The sequence below is a fragment of the Rattus norvegicus genome, chromosome 12 (assembly GCF_036323735.1).
Source record: "Rattus norvegicus strain BN/NHsdMcwi chromosome 12, GRCr8, whole genome shotgun sequence".
NCBI classification, from domain to species: Eukaryota; Metazoa; Chordata; class Mammalia; order Rodentia; family Muridae; genus Rattus; species Rattus norvegicus.
Genome location: NC_086030.1, coordinates 48,496,215 through 48,518,730, shown reverse-complemented (window position 1 = coordinate 48,518,730; position 22,516 = coordinate 48,496,215). Strand labels below are relative to the sequence as shown.

The 22,516-nt window shown below is 52.2% G+C and overlaps 1 protein-coding gene across 1 annotated transcript; it reads left to right on the top strand.

Moving 5' to 3' along the window:
• The first annotated feature begins 34 nt into the window (after positions 1-34).
• Iscu (iron-sulfur cluster assembly enzyme) lies at positions 35-5,879 on the top strand. Its single transcript, NM_001105936.1, has 5 exons — positions 35-189; positions 1,444-1,557; positions 2,302-2,412; positions 4,535-4,613; positions 5,415-5,879. The coding sequence occupies exons 1-5, from the start codon at positions 76-78 to the stop codon at positions 5,498-5,500; spliced, it is 504 nt and encodes a 167-aa protein (NP_001099406.1). The 5' UTR covers positions 35-75; the 3' UTR covers positions 5,501-5,879.
• Positions 5,880-22,516: the final 16,637 nt, after the last annotated feature.

Here is a 22,516-nt window from a genome sequence, read left to right as displayed (position 1 = left end):
CAAGCAGCGGTGACGTCATACAAGCGCGCCCTCCCTTCGGCGTCGCAGAGGTCGACGCAGGTGCAAGCCGGCAAGATGGCGGCGGCTGGAGCGGGCCGTCTGAGGCGGGCGGCGTCCGCGCTGCTGCTCCGGAGCCCGCGCCTGCCCGCCCGGGAGTTGTCGGCTCCTGCCAGGCTCTACCACAAGAAGGTATGGGCGGGCGAGGGGGTACGCGAACCATCGAGGGGACCTGCAGCTGTTGCACAGATAACCACCGAGGACCCCGCGGCCACCTCAGCCCCGCCGCGGCCGCTACTCCAAGTGTCCCAACTCTGACAGCCCAGAAGGGAGGGTCCTGGTATGTCGTGCCGGGGGTCAAGGGGCAGCACACATACATGCATGAGCACACGTTGCAGCACCGGCATGCTCACCAGCTAGGCCATTGCCCTGGCTAATTGGCCTTGAGCAAGTCACTGACCCTTGCCCAACCTTTCTCTTAGATCTCACATGGGTCTTCTGCAGTCCCTGTGTGTAGAGCGCTCGGTCCAACAAATGGAAACCACTTATGACGTTTACTATAGGAGCTGATGGCCTCGAGCTCAGCCAAGCACCTAGGCAACATAAAACTTCGATTCTCGGTTATTTATTTGTGGTGAGCAGAAAGTATGGAAGGGTAGTTTACGGCCCCCGCCTTCTAGGGACGTTAAAGTCCCCTTGACATGAGACTCACTCGAAAAAAACAAAACTACCACAAGCTGTACAAAACACCAAAAGTCCTGATTAGATGATGCGTGATGGAGCCCCAGGGCTTAGATTCAAGGTGCAGATGAGGGTGCCTCCTGGTGACTGGGGCTGGGGGGGGGGGTGGAGGGCACTCGGTTTTTATCTTGGTGTGTCCCTGACTTTAATGGCTGTTTGTTCTGCTCTGGCTTGGGTGCCATTGCCCAAGGCCTTCACCCCAAAGGGAAGGTTGTTTTGTTGACATTAGCTACAGGACCTTGTGCGAGCTGGCAGCGTTAAGGCACCAGAGGGCGCTCCTGCATCGGGGTGGCGGCGTGTTTGTTTACAGCCACCAATGACTCATTCATTCCCCAACCTCCGGCTCATTTCTAACAGTCACCTTGAAACTTCTTGGGAAATCTTACATTTGGAGCCATTTTTATTCTTGGGATTTTTAAGTGTATAATTCTCTTTGTGTATTGTGTTTGGTAAAAACAGAAATGGTGCTTGAGCACAGACCTGGTAGAATGTCTGAGTCAACTGATGGCTTTTGGTTGACAGCCCCTTGAAATGAAGGTGTGGCTGAGTTTTCACCGATACCATGGACGTATCTCCAGTACAAAGGTCGTTGGGGAGGAGATAGAGTTTAGGTCTCACTTTGAGCTCCTATCTCTGTCCCATACAAATTGCTGATCCGAGGGAGAGAGGAAAGCCTCAGTGATATCTGTTGATCTGCCATTTCAGGTTGTGGATCATTATGAAAACCCTAGGAACGTGGGGTCCCTTGACAAGACATCTAAAAATGTTGGAACCGGACTGGTGGGGGCTCCGGCATGTGGTGACGTCATGAAACTGCAGGTACTGGCTGGATGAAAAGGATCACCCCCTGCACCCCAACAAGAAGTTTGCTCACAGAGCATTTCATCTTGTCTGCCATTCCTGTGAGGAGGGATGGGCGGCTGACAAGGATGGGTCTCTGTTCCGAAACAGGTGGCCTCATTCTCCACAACACCACCACACCAAGGCATCGGTAGATCTTGCTTTCACCGAGTGAAAGACTTTGTGACTGTTCTGACCAAATGAAGGCCCCCAGTGAGAAAAGGAATGTGTTAACCAAACCTCTCCAGGAAAAGGAAGCGGGGTGGAAGGTGGTGGGCTGGGCCTAGGTCAGCTGGAGTTTTAGCTCAGCCTCAGCCTCCTTAATGGCAGGCAGAAAAGAGCTGTTAATTACAGTTGGTGCCCAAGAGAAAGGGATTGATGGAGACCTTGGTTACAGACTCTGTCAGTGCCTGAGGTGCTGATGGGGGGACATCTATAAACAGACCCCTGCAAAATAGGCACTCACATACAGCAGGCAAGGGCCGAAAACAACCAAGCGGGGTGAGGGGCACTGTTCCTTGCCCCTCTCCCAGCTGAGCCTGTGTGGACCCCAAGTTTCACTTTCTGTCGCCAAGTCCTTTGAAGCAAAACACAGTGATGAATGTCATGGCATGTGGAGTCATAGCAAACCAGGGCTCGTGTGGAACACTCACCTCTGGAAGTTCCCGGCTCCCGGATTCCAGGTGTCAAGCTGTGGCCTCTCAGCTCCCGTCTCTTTTCTAGATCCAGGTGGATGAAAAGGGGAAGATTGTGGATGCCAGATTTAAAACATTTGGCTGCGGCTCCGCCATTGCCTCCAGCTCCTTAGCCACGGAGTGGGTAAAGGGGAAAACGGTAAGGCTGCTCAGAGAGGGAGGGAGGGAGGGAGAGAGAGAGAAAGGGGGGGGGGAGCCCATTTTTCTAAGGTTTAATTTCTCTTCCTACCCGAGCACTGATTACATTCCTTACTCTGGAAGTTTAAGACCATCTTGTTGCTTGAGGCAGTGTGTTAGTCACTGTTGTCACTGGTTGCCAGTTCAGTAGATGAGAATCGCCACCAGGCCTCCCAGCAGTAGAACTGAAAGATGGTTTTGGGCTTTCCCTGATGTCCCTAAGGTCACCAAGGTCCCCTAAGAGCTCCTGAGCAGCATTTACTGTTTGTTTCATCCCATCTCCTCCTTCAAGGAGGAGTCCAGAAAGACATGCACAGATTGCAAAAACAACTTTGTCGGAGGGAGGAGTTGGAATTCAAAATCTGGGGCTGGAGAGATGGCTCAGTGGTTAAGAGCACTGACTGCTCTTCCAGAGGTTCTGAGTTCAATTCCCAGCAACCACATGGTGGCTCACAACCATCTGTAATGAGATCTGATGCCCTCTCCTGGTGTGTGAAGACAGCAACAGTGTACTCATATACATAAAATAAATAAATGTTTTTTAAAAAGAAGCTAAGGAGCATTTAAAGAAAAAAAAAAAAGACCCAGTAGCTGTGAAACTACCCACACCAGCACAAGGTGGTGGCACACGGCACACCAACCTGTAATCCCAGCTCATAGAAGGAAGGGGCAATTTTTTTTTTTTTTATCTTTATTAACTTGAGTATTTCTTATTTACATTTCAATTGTTTTTCCCCTTCCCGGTTTCCAGGCCAACATCCCCCTAACCCCTCCCCCTTCCCTTCTATATGGGCTTCCCCTCCCCATTACCACCCTCCCCCCAACAATCACGTTCACTGGGGGTTCAGTCTTGGCAGGACCAAGGGCTTCCCCTTCCACTGGTGCTCTTACTAGGCTGTTCATTGCTACCTATGAGGTCAGAGTCCAGGGTCAGTCTATGTATAGTCTTTGGATAGTGGCTTAGTCCCTGGAAGCTCAGGAAGGAGCAATTTAAAGATCGCCCCAGACTGTATGGGACCCTGTCTTAAAGTGGTGTGCTCACCCTTTGCCCCCTCCTGGGGCCCAGTTCAGGAAGCTCAGTCATGGATTGCTGTGCTCAAAACGCCAGCCAGCTCTCTAACAGCCACCTGCTCCTCCAGATTCGGGCATCTGGTTATTGAACTCCTGGAGGCCAGGGAGACCCAGACCTGCTTGTTCTGGGAGAAAATGGCTCAAAGGAAGTTGGTTAAGAAGCAGCTTTGGAGAAAGGGGAAGTGAGATTGGGCACCTGCTCCCAGGACCTGGCCTTTCAGGGCTCTGAACTGTATGGTCAGACAGTAGGAAGACCTTCTCTAACCTCGAGGTTCCCGTCTGAAGGAGACTAGCTTTTCTTTTTTTTTTTTTCTTTTTTTTTTTTTTTTTTTTTTTTTTTTCCCTTTTTCTTTTTTTCGGAGCTGGGGACCGAACCCTCAGTACTGACCTTCACGGGTGGGTGTGGGAGGAGGTGAACAGACAGACAGACTGCCAGCGGCCATTCTTGGTTTACGACTGAGCTCAGCCATCACCTTTGACGGCCAGCCCACACTCCCTGGGACCTGATCTCTGTCCACAGTGCCCCCTCTGTCCCAGCCAGGAAGGCAGGACCGTCCCAGTCGGTGTAGCAGGCGCACACTCTTGGGTCTTTCTGATTCTAGTTCCCTCCAGCTTACAAAGCTTGCCAGCTTACTTGCGTTTGCTAGGCAAGCGCTCTACCACTGAGCTAAATCCCCAACCCCGAGACTGGCTTTTCTTAATGCATAAGCAGGCCTCTCTGCCTCTCATCCCTCACAGCTCTCAGACCCAGGCCTCCTCAGGCAGACATTGCATAGCAGCCTAGGCAATGCCTGCCTTCAAGGGGCAGCAGGTCTTGTTCTTGCTTACCCAGCCAGGCAGCGCAGGTGTGTGTCCCCCCACTACAGATCCCTTGGTATACAGTGGCAGTCCTGCCCAACAGTGTTGAGTTACTTAGCAGGAGTTTTCCCAGACAGCCTGTCCTGAGGTGTGTTCTGCCCACCCTCAGCAAGGTCAAGTTCACTGAAACTGCACTTTCCTCCCTAACATTTCAGGTGGAGGAAGCCCTGACCATCAAAAACACAGACATCGCCAAGGAACTCTGCCTCCCGCCTGTGAAACTGCATTGCTCCAGTGAGTGCCCCGCATAACAGGCAGCTCGGGTCTGCTCAGAGTGCGCTGTGCCCGCCACCCCACACTCTGTGCCTCCCCAGTCTGTCTGCAATGCCTGGGGCCGTGGTACACTCACTGCACTGTCCCACAAGAAGCCTTGCACCTCAGAGCCTGCAGTCAGATCTGACACCTTCCTGTCCTCTTAAGCCTCCCCAAGAAAGCAGGAACGCAACATCACCCTAACATACTAGGCTTTCTGCCACCTTCCAGCTTCTCACCCACACCCCACCCTGTAACCTCACCCTCAGTACTGACCTTCACGGGTGGGTGTGGGAGGAGGTGAACAGACAGACAGACTGCCAGCGGCCATTCTTGGTTTACGACTGAGCTCAGCCATCACCTTTGACGGCCAGCCCACACTCCCTGGGACCTGATCTCTGTCCACAGTGCCCCCTCTGTCCCAGCCAGGAAGGCAGGACCGTCCCAGTCGGTGTAGCAGGCGCACACTCTTGGGTCTTTCTGATTCTAGTTCCCTCCAGCTTACAAAGCTTCTCTTCCTTCACCACCTCCCAGCAGGGAGATGGCCACCCAACCTGAGTTAGAACTTCTAAACCCACCCCCCAAAGTTGTCCTGTGACCACCACACGTGCCAGGCACATCCACCCATCACATACATGTACAGGCGCATGCATATATATTCTAAATAGATACATATTTATAACAACACACAAATATGCCATGATGTGTGTATAACTATAAAATGTGGAGACCACCCCTCCAGTGTCTAGAAATTAAAGCTGTCTACCTTTCCGTGCCTTCCAGTGCTGGCAGAAGATGCCATCAAGGCTGCCCTGGCTGATTACAAACTGAAACAAGAGGCCAAGAAGGACGAGCCGGAGAAGCAGTGAGCCCTGAGGACGCTCCAGCCGCTCACAGCAGGCCTCCTGCCACCCTGCACATCAGAGAAGCTACGCAAAACGCACACTACTCACTGTTTGCACTATGGCTCTGATACAAGCAAAATGTGCCGTTGATTACGCCTAATCCTGTGTTCCTTTCAGCTCACGTGTGTCCTTAGTGCAGTTGATGTCTTGATTGAGTTTGTGACCTGGGACTGAAATCAGCACCAAAGTCTTAAGCTCTGGAGAGTGACAGGGAGTTGTACCCAAGCTGCGGGGAGACGGCCAGCAGAGCACCTTGTGCTGGCTCTGATAGGATCTATCACTGTGTGTTTAGCAGATCTGCGTGTATATTATAATAAAAAATGGAAGACGATGGTTTTCTCTACTGAACCTGATTCTCGACTCCCTAACCCACCCCTAGTGCAGCCAAGCGCCTCAGGGTTCCCAAGGCCAGACTGCAGTGGGTGACAGCAACAGCCACTTAGCTTCTTTTGAAAGGCTGGAGGGGACGGCTGGTGTTCTTTATGCTGGGAAGCATGGTCAATTCACAAGGACTCTGAGCAAGCGTTCCTGCAATAATCCATTGGTCCGTGAAAGTCAGAAAGTAACCCCAGAAGCTGGCCCCTAAGCCTGTGGACCAATCAGGAAAAGCATTGGGAGATTACACCGTTGTACTCTAGGCCCAGGCCTCCAGCCTTCTTCTGGCAAATGGTTCTAACCTCCCAAGGCCTCCCAGGCTTTGTGTGGTGGACAGTGAACTGAAGCTGACTGGAGAAGCTCATCCGGTGCGAGTGTGTGTTTCTCACGTTCAACTGAAACAAGTACATGCACTGCCGTAGCCCTCAGTTCCAGATACACACACTGACTCCAACATTGGTAGCAGCTGCTCCTCCCCTGAGCTGCCCAGTTATGTAGCTCAGGGAAGGGCCCAGTTTTCCAGTCTTGGCATTGGGAGATGCAGCGAACTTCAAAAGCAAACTGTTTTCTGATGGTGGCTTTCTTGTCCAGGCATACACAGGCTGACTCTTAAATCATCCTTTAAAATATTCTGGGTTCTGGTGAAGGGCTCAGAACTTCAAAGGCCACTTCCTCCACAGTTGGGAGGAGACCACAGCCAGAGTCCATCAGAATCTCAAATTAGCCCCTGGGTGGATCCATGTCAAATTGTCCTGAAGGGCGTGTTGTAACTCAGTCCCTTACTTGTGGCAATGCCACAGTTCCCCACCCCTATTTCTGATTTTAAAATGAGACACTTCTGAATTCCACACATCAAGTTGCTGGCACGGTCCAACCCCGAGAATGTGAGGTGCAGCCCACAAGTCCAATTTCTGTAACTTTCTATAAATTTACTCTGCAATCAGGTCAATTTGGGACCCATGTACTCCTCACTGAACTAGTAAGGGGTTTGTCACAGTCTCCATGTGTGTCTTGGAACTCTTACATGCAATGGCTATCTGGGTCTGGGAGTATCTTTCGTTTCTTGCATCAAAGTACTCTTGCCTCGGCCTCCTGAGTGTGTCATTACGAGCATACGCCATCATGGGTGGGTCGCATGATTGGTTTTAAAAGGCAAAAAGATCTCTGAGGTCCCTCAAATTTTTCTCCATTGCTGGCAGCCTCTGAGGGAGCTGCACCTTTAAGCACACCAGCTGGCCCAGGCTGAGCAGCCCTGAGCCTACTTTTGTGCCCTGTCCTTCCTGGAATCACTGTGGCTCTGAGAACGTCAGAGGCTTCACCTTGAACCCTAGTGACGCATTAGGCCTCACTTGTCATGACCGTCACTCAGGGAATTATCATTGTGTGTCAGACACCTCAGTCTGTCACATACCAGGCATTGTAGCTAGGAGCTCTGTGGAGAGAAATCTAAGTGCTAGGAGTTTAACAAAGATAAAGGTGAAATGTGGGCTCCAAGGTCACGACCCCTCCAGTCAGGAGTAAGCAGGGGCAGGACCTTGACTGCTACTGTAGCTGCTGCCATGAATGAACACTGGCATCCTTCACTCTGCTGCTACTCATAGCAACTGGCATTACCATGACAACCATTGGTCGTCTTTCATGAGAGATGATCTCAAGGTTTCCGCCTCTGTGTATTGTTAGCCTGGAACTACATAGTAGTGCACAGTATTCCAGTACTACACAGTGCTGCACAGTACTACACAATACTCCAGTACTACACAATACTACAGCATTCCACAGTACTCCAGTACTATATAGTGCTGCACAGTACTACACAGCACGCCAGTACTACATAGTACTACAGCATTCCACAGTACTCCAGTACTACACAGTAGTATACAGCACCCAAGTACTACACAGTACTACAGCATTCCACAGTGTTCCTATACTACACAGTACTACACAATACTCCAGTACTACACAGTACTCCAGTACTACAGCGTGCCACACAGTACTACACAATACTGCATAGTACTACACAGTACTACAGCACTCCACAGTACTGTACTACACTACTACATAGCACTATAGTACTATACAGTGCTGCACAGTAATCTAGTACTACACGGCCCTGCATAGTTCTACACAGTACTGTAGTGCTACACACTACCAAATAGCCCTACACAGTTCTACACAGTACTCTAGTACTACAGGGTACGACACAGTAATCCATGGTACTACACAGTGTTTCACAGTACCACACAGTACTTCACAGTACTGCATAGTTCTCCAGTACTATAGCATGCCACACAGTACTACACAATACTGCATAGTACTACACAGTACTATGCCATTCCACAGTACTCCTATACTCCACAGTGCTGCACAGCACTACATAGTACTACATGGTTTTATATACTGCTCCTGTACTACACAGTACTCCAGTACTACACAGAACTAAGCAGCTACATGGTATTACACAGTACTCCACAGATTCTCCTCCCATTGACATCCAAGCAGCAACACCCAGCAACTTCTGTTACACCCCACCACAGTCGGCCGGCCTGCCATTGGGCTGAACACTGTCCCCACCACCACCTAGCTGTCTTTGGAACCTCTACCCACCTCCACCCCTGTCCTCACTTCACAAAAACCTCACTCCCAGGAGTCCCCAGGGGCAGGGGGAGGAGCACCCTCATTACCCTGGAGCTGCAAGTGCAAAGTGGCTTCTGGACTCTCCCATGCTGCCCCTAGGCCTCTGACCAGTGGGGTCACAGGAAGCCTGAGTGGAGAATGGACTGGACCTCACTCTGACCAAACACAAGAGCGCCCGACAGCCCTGCGCCTGACAGCCTGTGAGCAGGGCCATGGGATTTTAACAACTTTGGAAGAAAATTCAAAGGCCTGAATTCTGTTCCTAACTATGCCACCTTCTATCTACAAGAGATGCTTAGATGTGCTTAGCCTCTTGTCCCTCACTGGGAGACTGGGCCAATTCTGGCTCCTAACATATAATTGCAAGGATTAATTCTCACATAAAGTGGAAAATTCAACAGCACTGGGCGTCTAACTGGTATTAGGCACCAGCACCGTCATCACCAGCACCGTTCACACCACCGTGGCTGACATCCTCCCTGCTACACAGCAAATTGCCTGTCCTCAAATACAGTGCTTTCTCCCAAAGGCTCCTCCAGCCTTCAATGGAGCTGAATGGAGGACAGTGCGTGTGAGGCTCTCTGGTTTTGGTGGCCACCTAAGCTATGTCTCCCAGGGAGAGCCTGAGGCTGTGTCCTGTGAGAGTGAGAGCCCTGGAAACAGCCTGGTTGTGGCAATTAAAGTTAAACAGACGTGCAAACCTGAGCCTTACCCAACAGGAGTGATGGACTTATAAGAAGGAGCCTTGCCAGCCGCAGAGAAGGATCAGAGGTTAAGAGTATCGACTGCTCTTCCAGAGGTCCTGAGTTCAATTCCCAGCAACCACATGGTGGCCAACACCATCTGTAGTGGGATCTGGCGCCCTCTTCTGGTGTGTCTGAAGACAGCTACAGTGTTCTCATATACATAAAATGAAGGAGGAGGAGGAGACTCTCTCCACACTCAGGGTAAAGGTGATCATGACTATCTACACTCCAGGGAAGATTGTGCGTCAGAAACTGACCCCGCACAGGAACCTGAATCACTGTGAGCTGGTGAGCTGTCCCACCTCTATAAGGTTCTATTGTAGAAGCCACAGCCAATTGTTCGGAGGCATTTTCTCAATTGTGGTTCCCCTGCTCAGATAACTCTAGCTTGTGTCAAGTTGGCAAAAAAAAAAAAAAAAAAAAAAAAACACCAAAAACAAAACCTAAGACAGTCACCATCACTGTCCCCACCAATGGGATCAATACCCATCTCATCACCAAAATCAGCACCACCACCACCACCACCACCACCATCACCACCACCACCACCATCACCATCATCCCCACCATACCACCACACTACCATTATCACCAACCCATTTTCCCCAGAGAGACACCTTCCAATGGATGCCACAAGCCGGTGTTCACTTGAGGCTCTGCCTACCCATAGGGCAGTGGAGTAAAAATGCAGAACCGGGCTGAGAGGAGAGAGAAGCACGGGGTAGCCCGCCCAAGGCTTCAGTTCTCCCAGGCTGGGTGCTCTAGGCCTGATGTCCCTCGTGTTGTCCTGCGCCAGGACCTACATCTCCAACAGCTCCTCCCTCCCTTACTCTGTTGCCTCCTCCTTCCCCGGAGACTTCCAGTTCACACGCAGAGGCGCAGAGGCGATAAGACACTGATGACTAAGCCCCTGGAATCCAGAGCATCCTCTGAACTCGCAGTCCAGGGGTAAAAGTCTTGCTGGGAACGTCTTGCACTGCCCCACAGATCCTTCAGTCCTAGCGCCACCTCCCTTTTCCCACAACAGCAGGGTCCCCCAAGAGCACTGTCAGGGGGGTTACTTGGGCATCCTCAGGCTCTGAGCCTCCTCCCAAGCTCCTCCAGCCTTCAATGGAGCTGAGTGGAGGACAGTGCGTGTGAGGCTCTCTGGTTTTGGTGGCCACCTAAGCTAGGTCTCCCAGGGAGAGCCTGAGGCTGTGTCCTGTGAGAGTGAGAGCCCTGTAGGACTCCATTTACTCAGCTCATTTGGGTAACCCTACAGGAGTGGTTTCCGCTACCAAGATGGCACATGGAGAGTGCCCAGCATCACCCCAGTGCCGGGAACCATCTTCCCGAGTGCTCCCCAAGAGTACTGCCCCCTCAAATGGGTCTCACCCAAATGCCACCTGAGCACCACCTTTCAGATCAGCTCCCAGCAGCCACAGCTCAAGTGGCACAGGCCTGGTCACCCCACATCATCGGTGATGTGTTTATAAAAAGATAAAGGGAGGATATGTCCCGGGTTTTGGCACCAATGTTGTGTTTATAGAAAGATGGCGGGGGTGGAGGGATGTTCTGTGGAAGTGTGGTGAGGTATGAGGGGCCAACCATACACGACGGTATAGCTGAGAATAGTTGAGAATAGAGTTTATTCAGGGAATGGGGAGGGGAGTTAAGAGGGTAGTAGAGGCAGAGAGAGAGAGAGAGAGAGAGAGAGAGAGAGAGAGAGAGAGAGAGAGAGAAGCTGGTCATGAGCACATAGAGAGAGGGGGGAAGGGAATGGGGAGAGAGGGGACAAAGGGGGAAGAGGGTAAGAGCAAGAGAGGAGCAAGAGGGTGAGGAGGGCGCAAGCAGCCCCTTTTATAGTGTCAGGCATGCCCGGCTGTTGCCAGGTAACTGTGGGGCGGAGCATACCTGGCTGTAGCCAGGAACTATGGGGGTGGAGCTTAGACAGAATGCTAACAACTAGTCTCTAGGTTTCTCTTGCTCAGAGAGAGATCACTTCCGCACATCCCTGACACCAACACAGGACCTCTCTGTCACCTTCCTCCACACCTCATCCACAGTCAGGGGCCTGGAAAGCCAGGAGGCAGACCCTGTCCCTTTCTCCTCGGCAACTTTCTCTGCTTGCTTGCAGTCGCTCTGTCTACAAAATGAGGTGGTTGGATCCCGTGAACCATATTCCCTTCCAGCTCAAACAAAAAGATTCCACAGATTCGGAAAACTCCTCATTTTAGCCAATAACCAGTGCAGGCCAACGCATGATTCATCCGCGACGACGCTCCCCTAGAACAACTCCTCCCCCTCACCCCAACCACCAAGCATTTCTCCCCTAACCCAGCCACAAGTGGGGGCGGGTAGAAGTCTGGGTATCAAGATCCCCTCCTGCCTGTCTGCCACTGGCATTTTTACCCAAGCCTCAGAACGTCCTGAGCTCTGTCTGGAACAGCTCAGGGGGAAGTCCCAGCCCCCTGGGATCCCACCAGCTGAAGGAAACAGCAGCAGAAGTGTGTAGAGAAAGCGCTGAGCCAGCAGGCAAGTGGGTGATGCTATCCCTGGGAAGGCTCTGCCTGTCGGCCCAGCTCCCAGCTCTGCAGGGTCAGCACTTCAGGAAGCCACCAGCCAAGGCAGCAGGAGGAGGGTCTGTGCTCCTCTCAAAGCCTAGTCTTTCAGCTTGCTGAGGATCTGTCCACCCAGCCTCCCACGGTGAGGGAGAGCTGCGTTCCAGTAGAGACTGGAAAGCATTTGCTAAACTTCAGTGGCTGTCCTGGCCGCTTTTCTGGCAACTTAACACAAGGTAGAATCATCAGAGGGAAGGGAGCCTCAATTGAGAAAAAAAAAAAAAAAAAAAAAAAAAAAAAAAAAACGCCTCCATAAGATCCAGCTGAAGTGCTTTTTGATGGGGAGAGCCATGCCCATTGTGGGTGGGGCCAGCCCATTGTGGGTGGGGCCATCCCTGGGCTGGAGGTCCTGGTTTCTAAAAGAAAGCAGGATGAGCAAGCCAGTAAGCAGCACCCCTCCATGGCCTCTGCATCAGCTCCTGCCTCCAGGTTCCTGCCCTGCTTGAGTCCCTGCTCTCTGGTGGCTTTTGATGATGAGCTGTTAGGTGAACATGTGAGTGAAACAAACCCTTTCCTCCTCACGGACGTGGGGATTCGTCACAGCAACAGTGACACTAAGACGGTGGCCACACCGGTGTCATGAAATCCTAGCAATCTAGGAGTAGAAAGTGGGATCCTTATCTCTAAAAAGGTCATTCGCTAGGAACAGCAGCTGACACCTCCTCACTTGCAGAACACTGAAAGCATTCTCATGGACAACGGACTCAGTACACTCAGCCATCGCTACCATGAAGGCCATCATGGCCCCTCACCTCTGCCTGCCAACCACGCGGTCCCTTTTCTACCATCCTGCAGTGTACCACACATCGCCTGAACCCCTGGACTACCACAGCCCCTCCCCTGCTGTCTTCTCTGATGCTCCTATCTCCTCCACCACTGCCTTCCCCTTCTCCCTTACACACACACCACAAGGGCTTCTAGCTTGGCTTTGGCAGACCTTCCCACACACTCCAAGACACACGAACACCTAAAGCCCAGGACAGGAGACGTCTGAATCAGCCCCTCTGACGGGCAGCCTCTCTGGTCCTAGAACCACAGCATCTTCCCTGAGCTCCAGCTGGACACCCTGCTCCACATCTGTGTGCTGCCTCGGAGGGGAGAGGAAGAATCTCTTATTTTCTTGTCATAGAATGACCTCAACCACAGAGGCAGGCAGATCTCTGAGTTCAAGGCAAGCCTCGGTCTACAAGGTGAATTCCTGGATAGCCAGGGGAGCTGCACAGAGAAACCCTGTCTTGAAAAACAAAACCCACCGAACCCACCTTACAGCCATTCCTTACACGCAGCCATTTGTGTGAAATAAGAACGTGTTTCTGTTCCAGCCGGAAGCAAAGCTCTCTGAATGCCTTTACTCAAGACTCAAGTTTCTAGGGCTGGGGCTGTAGCTCGCTCCGTAGGGTTCTTGCCTGGCATGTGGGAAGCCTTGGGTTCCATCCCCAGCATCTCATAAAACCCGATGTTGTGGCTCATGCCCGTAACCCCAGCACTCATGGAATGAAGGCGTGGGGGTCAGGAGAGCTCCGTGACCCTTGGCTACACCGAGAGCAGGTGAAAACCAAGACAGGCAGGAGGGAATCAGAGTTCAGTCCTCGCCTGGCCCTGGCTGGAGATACCTTCTCTCTGTCCCTCCGTTCCCCTGTCCCCACTCATTCTAAAAGATGTGAACACAGCTGGCCTCTGGTGCGCACCCCAGTGCAAGCATGTGGGCATTTCTGTACACACTTCTAGAAAAGACTTTCTGAACCCCTATTCACCAATGTCGGCCACCTTCCAGAAGGGTTAATTGACCCCCACAGTCAGATGTGTGGAGAACAAGGCCAAGGCAAGATATGCTTGAGAGTCATGAGAGAGACAAAACCAAGGGTGGACTGTCCCCATGCTGGACCAGGTCTCCAACATGGTTCTGCATAGGCTGGGCCGTGAGGAAATCAGCCTTTGGGTTTGAGATGCTCAACTTTGAGCTAGAAAGGATAAGGACGTCTCCAGGGTGCAGGTTGTTGGATAGTGGAGAAGGTACAGACAGAGCTTGGGCAACTGGGGGAAATGGGAGTCTGAAGAGAGGGACGGAAGTGGTCTGATCCCTTGCCTGTGGGTTCATTTTGAGATCTCATGGAAGGGCTGTGTGATTTTGCTTAGCAAACACTGCCTATGGCAGCCCTCAACCCCAACTTAACAGCTCATGCGGACATGGGTCTGGGTCTGGGGACACTTAGGACTCATCCCTGGCTAAATCCAACCCAATCTTCATTCTCCTCTAAGTCAGAGACACAGCTGAGGCCCAGAAAGGGCAACTGACTTGATCCAGGGGGCCCAGCCCCACAAGAGACAGAGCACAGTCCTTCTTCCCAGGGTTCCCTGCCCAGGACCAGGGCCTAAATGAGGACCCCACCTCCATCAGAGATCTCTGGAGAACCTCAGGGTGGTGGGCTGGGCTCCAGAGCCCTGGACTCTCACAAACATGCTGCACCTGGGGTCCAACAGGCAGGGCTCTGTCACTCATGTGTCCCCCTGGAGTAGGCCACTCAGCAACTTCCCTACCATTAAGAGGAAGATCAAGGGGTTGGGGATTTAGCTCAGTGGTAGAGCACTTGCCTAGCAAGTGCAAGGTCCTGAGTTTGGTCCCCAGCTCTGAAAAAAAGAAAAAAAAAAAAAAGAGGAAGATCAATAGGTCATGGCTGCCACAGACTCTGCCACATGGTGCCCCTGAAAGTTAGGGGCCCGAGGGAAGCTGCACCATGTGAGCAGACAGACAGGAAGAGCCGGGTGAGAAGCCAACTCCAGTCAGAGCATTTGAAGACGCTCTGGCAAGCCACAAGAGACAAGCTGTGAGGTCACCACAGGCTGAGGAAGTCTGAGCTCACTCGCCTTGGGTTCCTTCCCTCAAAACATTCACTCATTCACCCAGTCAGCCATTCACACATTCAGCCATTCATTCAGCCATTCATTCACATTCATTCACCCATTCAGCCATTCATTCATTCACATTCATTCATTCACCCATTCAGCCATTCACCCACTCAGCCATTCACTCACTCAGCCATTCATTCGTTCAGTCATCCATCCATTCATCCATCCATCCATCCAGTCAGCCATCCATCCATCTATCCATCCATTCATTCATTCATTCAGTCATCATCCATTCAACCATTCACCCACTCATCTCATTCATTCACTAATTCATTTGCTCGAGCCACTGTAGTGATACAGGAAACTGACTGTAGAGCTCAACCACCCAGGAGTTAAAGATTGGTTCAGACACTTTCTGGCTGTGTGACTTTGGGCAGGTGACTTCACCTCTCTGAACTTCTGAGTCTTTCCTTGGCAGAAGGCCAGTGACCTCAATGCTTCTCTCAGCTTTGTGAGGGTCTCAGTGCACAAGGAAGAGCATCGTCCCAGCACTGGGGAGGCTGAGGCAGGAGGATCCAGAGTTCGAGACTTCCCTGAGCTACGTGGTGCCCAAGAAGGGGTGGAGACTCTAAAGTGAGATGGGAATGTTGGGGAAAGACAGAGCTGTGGGGATGGCGGCTTGGAGCACATCATAGCACAGGCTTGCCCAGGAGGTGGTACAGGGATATCCAACTCATGGTCACCAACCTGCCCCCAACTCCTCATTTATGGGCCTGGTTTGAAAGGAGTGCCACATTCCTGATTGGCAGGGTTGGAGGGCAAAGTCACAAGGCCTGGCGGCCCCACTGCACCCTCATGAGAGCCTCCACTACCGTGAGCAGTAACGGCACAGAAATATTCCCCCGAAGGGTCCAGGCTGGGCCTCCCAGCCAGGCAGAGCCTATGGACTCAAAAGCATGGCATCCAGGGGCTCCAAGTTGGGAACACGAACTGCTTAAGTCAGGGCATGGATTAAATTCCAAGATTCAACCCAGGTCCTTGGGGACCTGAGGCAGACACCTCACACCCTCCCCCAACTGTGCCTGGCCCAGCGGGGGCAGGCCTCCCCCATCCACATGGCCAGACAAGTCTCCAGCTGCTGACCCAGACAACATTCTAGCACTGGCCACGGTCACCTCATCCCTAAGGGGAGACAAGAAACAGCTGAGCCATGACCCTTGACCTCCTTGAACAGGGATGTGTGGATCAGCGGGCCAGTCTTTACTTAGTCAGTCTCTCATCCCCTCTCCCTGCCCGTGCATAGGGTCTCCACACTACCATGACAACCCCAGCTCTGATCTCTCCACCCTTAGACCGTTTGCCTGCCCCAAGGAAGAGCTGCTTTAAGACTCTCAATTTGGCTCTAGGAGAGCTCAGGCCCCAGAGCCTCTAAAGGTACCTCAGAGAGGAGAGGCAGCCTCCTCTCCATCCCATCCTTTACAGCCAAGCACCCTCAGGAGGCCTGATCTCCAAAAAGACTCAGTTCCCACCCTGGGCCGTGGCTTCCATTTCAGACAAGCCCATTCAAGCCCAGAGGGGACAAGTGACTTGCCCAAAGACACACAGCTGGGAGACAGACGGCTTTGAGATCCCAACCCTGTGTTCCCAGCACTGTGCCATGGCCCTCAACGCTCACACTCATGAGCCCCATGTCACTCTGGAGAGAGAGACCTAGTCACAGCATGGGCCCAGGTCCTACTACATCCCCTGCCTTCTACCATCTAGCTCAACCCTCTGTCCCCCTCCAGTTCCCTTGATTAACCGAGGACCCTGAAGCCCTGAGGGAGAACCCCCACTCCCACCTCCACCCCTCCCTGTCCCCACCTCCACCCCCTCCCCACAGTCCTTCCAGGGAGGACAGACATCACAGGCACCTCTGGCACCAGTGTTCCTGGGAAGGCTGGTTTACAAGCTTGGCTATTTTTTTCTCTGTGCAGCTGCTATCATAAACCCTGCCCCCCCATTCCACCCCCAAGAGGAACAGCTGTAAAGGGTCTCCAGGGCCCAGAGCGGGTGCCAAGTCCCCCACCCCCACCCGGCTTGCTATTTCTGAGCAGCCAGAGAAGTCTTGGAATTAAAACCTCCCGAAAGAGGGGCAAATTGCTGTTTCACTCCTGCAGAGGCCCATCCTTTCTCCAAAGCAGGACCTGCACAAGTCTGCCCAGCACCCCCCAGGGCCACATGTGACCAAGTGTACTAAAAAGACCAGGAGCTAGAGACGGGGCTCAGCAGTTTAGAGCATTGGCTGTTCTTCCGGGGGATCCTGGTTCAAATCCCAGCTCCCACATAGGGGCTTATAACCATCTGTAACTTCAGTTCCAAAGGATCCAATGCCCTCTTCTGGGCTCCACCCACACCAGTGACACACATCACACACGCACATGGCACACCCATATTTGCGCAGGCAAAGTACCCACACACAGAAAAAGGGGGTGGGGCTGCTTTAGATCTATCTGATCTGTCTCCAGAACATCCAGAGGGACCCCAGGGGATTCTTTTTAAAATGTTAGCCAGGCATGATGGCGCACACCTTTAAATGCGGCGTTTGAGAGGCAGAGGCTAACCTGGTCTCCGTACCTAGTTCCAGGGTTGTCAATACTACATAATGCAGTCCTATCTTTTTTTTTTTTTTTTTTTTTTTTTGGTTCTTTTTTTCGGAGCTGGGGACCGAACCCAGGGCCTTGCGCTTCCTAGGTAAGCGCTCTACCACTGAGCTAAATCCCCAGCCCCGCAGTCCTATCTTTAAAAGAGAAAAAGGAGACAATAAAATAGGTGCTTATTTCTTTTAAGATTTGTTTATTATATATGCGTACACTGTTGCTGTCTTCAGACACACCAGAAGAGGGCATCAGATCCCATTACAGGTGGTTGTGAGCCACCATGTGGTTGCTGGGAATTGAACTCAGGACCTCTGGAAAAGCAGTCAGTGCTCTTAACCGCTGAGCCATCTCTCCAGCCCCTAGGTATTTATTTATTTATTTATTTATTTGCTTATTAATTTATTTATTTGTAGGAAGAAACAATAAAATAAAATAAAATAGGTACTTATTTTATGTGTGGCTGAGAGTACATGCATATGTGATCATAGGATCCCTTGGAGGTCAAAAGAAAACACAGAATCTCCTGGAAACAGAGATACCGATGGATGAGCCACCACGTGGGTGCTGGGAGTCGAACCTCGTCCTGCCAGCACTCCTAACCTCTGAGCAGTCACTCCACCTCTGTTGGTTCCTGTAGTCGGTTTGCCTTGACACAATGTCCAGCAAGCACAGCTTAAGGAAGGCTTTACCTTGGCTCGTGATTTGAAAGGATACAGTCCCCCGCACCGTGGTGGTGCTGAGACACATCACTCTGCTCCCGAACCCTGGTACTCAGCTGCCTTTCTCACTCCACCCCAGGCTTTTGGTCTGAGACCCCGGGCCACAGGACGTGCTGCTATCTTCAGGGTAGGCCTTACTCTGTTAACTTCTCTGGAAACATCCTCACAGAGAGGCTTGGAGGTGTGACTCCCGGGTGACTCCAAGTCCCATCAGGCAACAGTGAGGACCCACCACAGTTCTATTCGAAGTTCCGTAGTGGCCACGTGATTTTGGACTCGATTTCTCTGAGTCTCCATTTTCCTCTCAGATCTCAGGGACCCCTGGCATACTTACACCACGTTAGCTGTAAGGAGAGTTCCGGAGGCACACTGTCTGCATATTGGCGCACCACTAAAGCCACACTTGGAATATGCAAATACGGAAACATGAGTGTTATGGTTTGTATATGATCAGCCCAGAGAGTGGCACAATTAGAAGCTGTGGCCCTGTTGGAGTAGATGTGGCCCTGTTGGAGTAGGTGTGGCCCTGTTGGAGGAGGTGTGGCCCTGTTGGAGGAGGTGTGGCCCTGTTGGAGGAGGTGTGGCCTTGTTGGAAGAGGTGTGGCCCTATTGGAGGAGGTGTGGCCTTGTTGGAGGAGGTGTGGCCTTGTTGGAGGAGGTGTGGCCTTGTTGGAGGAGGGGTGGCCTTGTTGGAGGAGGGGTGGCCTTGTTGGAGGAGGTGTGTCACTGTAGGCGTGGCCTTTAAGACCCTCATCCTAGCTGCCTGGAAACCAGTATTCTGCTAGCAGCCTTCAGATGAAAATGTAGAATTCTCAGCTCCTTCTGCACTACGCCTGCCTTCATGATAATGGACTGAACCTCTGAACCTGTAAGCCAGCCCCAATTAAATGTTGTCCTTATAAGAGTTGCCTTGGTCATGGTGTCTGCTCACAGCAGTAAAACCCTAACTGAGACAATGAGCTTTTAGTGGCTTATCACTTTTGACAATTTCACACTTGTACACAGTGCATGTCAATCACCCTTATAACACTCCCTCCTCCCTCTCTCACCCCTCCTTACCCCCACCTCCTCATCCTCTCTGCTCCTACAGATCCTCCTCCACTTTTACATCTGTGTGTCAGTCCGTGTCTCTCTGTGTGTCTGTGTTGTGCCATGGTGTGCATGTGTGTCATGTCTGTGTGTGTCATGGTGTGCATGTGTGGAAGTCACAGTACAACCAGTATGAGGGAGTCAGTTCTCTCCTTCCATCACGTGGGTCTCAGGGATTGAACCCAGGTCAGTCCCTAGAGATTAGCAGCAATCTTCCTTGCCCACTGAGCTCTGTCATGGGCCCTAGCCCATGGTCTTTCCAGTTGCACTAAAATGTGCTTTTGCATCCTTTCTGGAGGTTAATGATTAGCTGTGAGGTCCCATTCTTCCCACGGGTGCCGTCAGAAGGCAGTGAGGGAATAACACAAACTCTACTTTTGGTCACTTCAAACTAGAAGCAAGCCAACTGCCCAGAATCATGTGGTTGGATGAACAAGTTGTGGTACATCCATGCAAAGGGGAAACCTACGCAGCAAGGAAAAGGGTGACTGTTACCACACACCACATCCAAAATATTGACGTGGAGTAGTAGAAGCCATTCAGGAAAGCAAACATCATACAGTTCCATGTATATAGAAACAAAGAAAATAAACAGAATCTAGTGACTTCTGGGGCAGGGTGAAAAGGAGACATGAGGAGGTGAGGTAGGGCTTTAAAGAAGTCCAGAGTAATGTCTGCAAAGGCAGGTGTGGGTCCTGCCATCCACAGGAGGCTCAAGGTCATCCTCAGTTACATGGTGAACTTGAGGCTAGCCTGGGCTATGTGAGACATCGTCAGTTGGGGGGGGAGGGTTCTGATAAGTGTGCACAAGTCATCTGACAGCCAGGGTAGTGGTGAGGGGGATGGAGCCTCACCCCCTCTTCTCTTGGACTTTGTATCTCTCGTCTTCCTGCCAGGAAGTGGGGCTAGTGCTGCTCTCAGTGGGCTTTGTCTCTTCCTTCCCTGCAGGGTTGGAACTAGGGGACTTGCTCGTGCCAGACAACCACTCTACTCTGGGCTACACCTCAGCCCTAACCCCGGGATGAAATACCCGCTTCTTCTTCACACTAGATCAGATACCCAGAGAGGTAGGGTGTGCTCAGGGCCACATGGCTGGGGATAGAGCTGACAGTGAGCCAGAAGTTCTGACTCCTCCACGGGAAGGAAGAGGCTTCCTTCCAGAGCCACACAGCACTCCAGTGTGCAGAGGCTACGTTCTGCCTACCTCTGTTCTCAACTGAACCTGACCGGCCTGTCCCTGGAGCTGACCAGAGCGGGGTGAGGAAGAAGGGTGCCTGCTTCCCTTTGAGGCTTTTCAGCCCCTCCACCACAGGTCATCAGCAACACACACACACACACACACACACACACACACACATGCATACATGCACACACATGGGCACACACAAGACACATACACATGAGCCCCCACACACACAAGCACATACACACACGAGCACACATATACTCACACGTGCACACACACAGACACAGACACACAGACACACACACATGCATACATACACACACATGCGCGCACACAAGACACATACACATGAGCCCACATGCACACAAGTACACACACGAGCACACATACACTCACACATATACACACATGCATGCATTCAAGCACACACACACACACACACACACACACACACACACACACACACACATATAGTGGCAGCAGGCCAGGCTGGAGAGGGATGAACAAGTCACTAACAGGACAGGGACAGCCTGTACAGACCTCAACACCCCCCCACCCCCTGGGGAACACTGAGGGTGTCTCCCTTGACCTTCAAGCCCAGTTCTGTCTCTGTGGTCCCAGCCCACAACCCATGCTCTCCCTCTCTAGTTTCCTGGGTGTGCCCACAAAATGGGCCTTCTGGGTAGATCCCTGCAGATGTGGAGAAATTAGAGGGCTCTAAGTAGGAGTGGAGCCCCACTGTCTCCTCCCTGAGGGAGCCATTCCCTCCTCCCTGCCTCACCCATTCACCCACCCATGCATCCACCCATTCATCATGCCTCCTCCTCCGTCATCCCTCACTTCCCTCTGTCCATCCTCCCATCCCTCCCTTCCTCCTCCCTCCTTTACTGAACACTCAGAATGGTCTCCACTGGGCTGTGTGACATGGGTTTCTGGCTGTGCTGCCCTGGGTCTGTTTCTTTCTTTGGGTTGTGGAAGTAATAACATCGCTTCAGAGTCCGAGGGTCTCAGTGAGTAAAGTGTCAGGTACGGAGAGTGGTCCTGGCCAAGGGCGGGGGTCCAGTCACCGGGTACCTTGTTCACCACAGGCCACTGCCATCACTGAGTGGCAGGAGCTGGAGGCTGATGCTGGGTTAGCTCTGGTGAGGTACAGAAGGACCGGAGGGTATCGTGTCTTCGGGAACCACACTGCAAAAGCTCAGAGGCACCAGGGCCCCTGTCCTGACACTCAGGCCACCTCCTTAATCCCTCCCCCTCCAGGATCAGAGATGCACACTACTATTAAGGCCTTGGACCACCTCCCACATTCTCCGGGGAGCTCTCCTGGAATTAGCAGGAAGCTGCTGGCCAGAGAATTACCCTCCAGTGTCTTCGGGGTCTCAGTGTGACCCGAGGGAACTTATGTGTTTCCCGGCCACAGTCAGAGCCGGTCAATAAGGACACAGCCCCACACCAGAGAAACTGAGCCACTTGGCCAAAGCCACACAGCACACCAGAATGGGAGGTGTTTGGGTGTTCATGTCAACTCTCCTGGTTCTTGGAGAAAGCTAAGCTGGGCTGAGAGAGGCCGGTCCTCTCTCAGATGCACAACACAAAAGGTCATTATGTTCTGTAAACCAAGCCCGGGACCTCAAACTGGATGGTGGATCCTTGAAGGATCAGGGTTGTAGGAGACAGCCGCCATGGCACCTCCATCCTGGGAACCTAGCATATGTTTCCAAGCTCCATCCACAATTGGATTCCAGAGCACCCAGGTGGGGGATCCTCCAAGGGAAAGAGGAAGCTAGAAGTGGGGGATCAAAGGCCGAAAGACCTACCAAGGGTGGGTGGTGTGAGCAAGTGTTGTCCCTGAGGCCCAGCTGAGGCTCACCCACCTGCAGGCAATGAGTGGCCATGACTGCACCCCTGCCTTGTCCCATAGCACAAAGAGGTGGCTGTGGTATGGCCACACCAGCTGCAGATCCAGGCTGTCTGTGTGTTTGAGACACTGCCTCCAGGACTCCTAGGTATGTGGTCCAACACCTATGAGCACCCACACACATTCTCAGCTCTCGGACCTGGCTGATCCCCTCCCCCAATGCTGCCCCCAGCCCATAAACACCCCATCCCTGCAGGCCTGTGCAGCCCCAGATAGTCCAGAGAGAC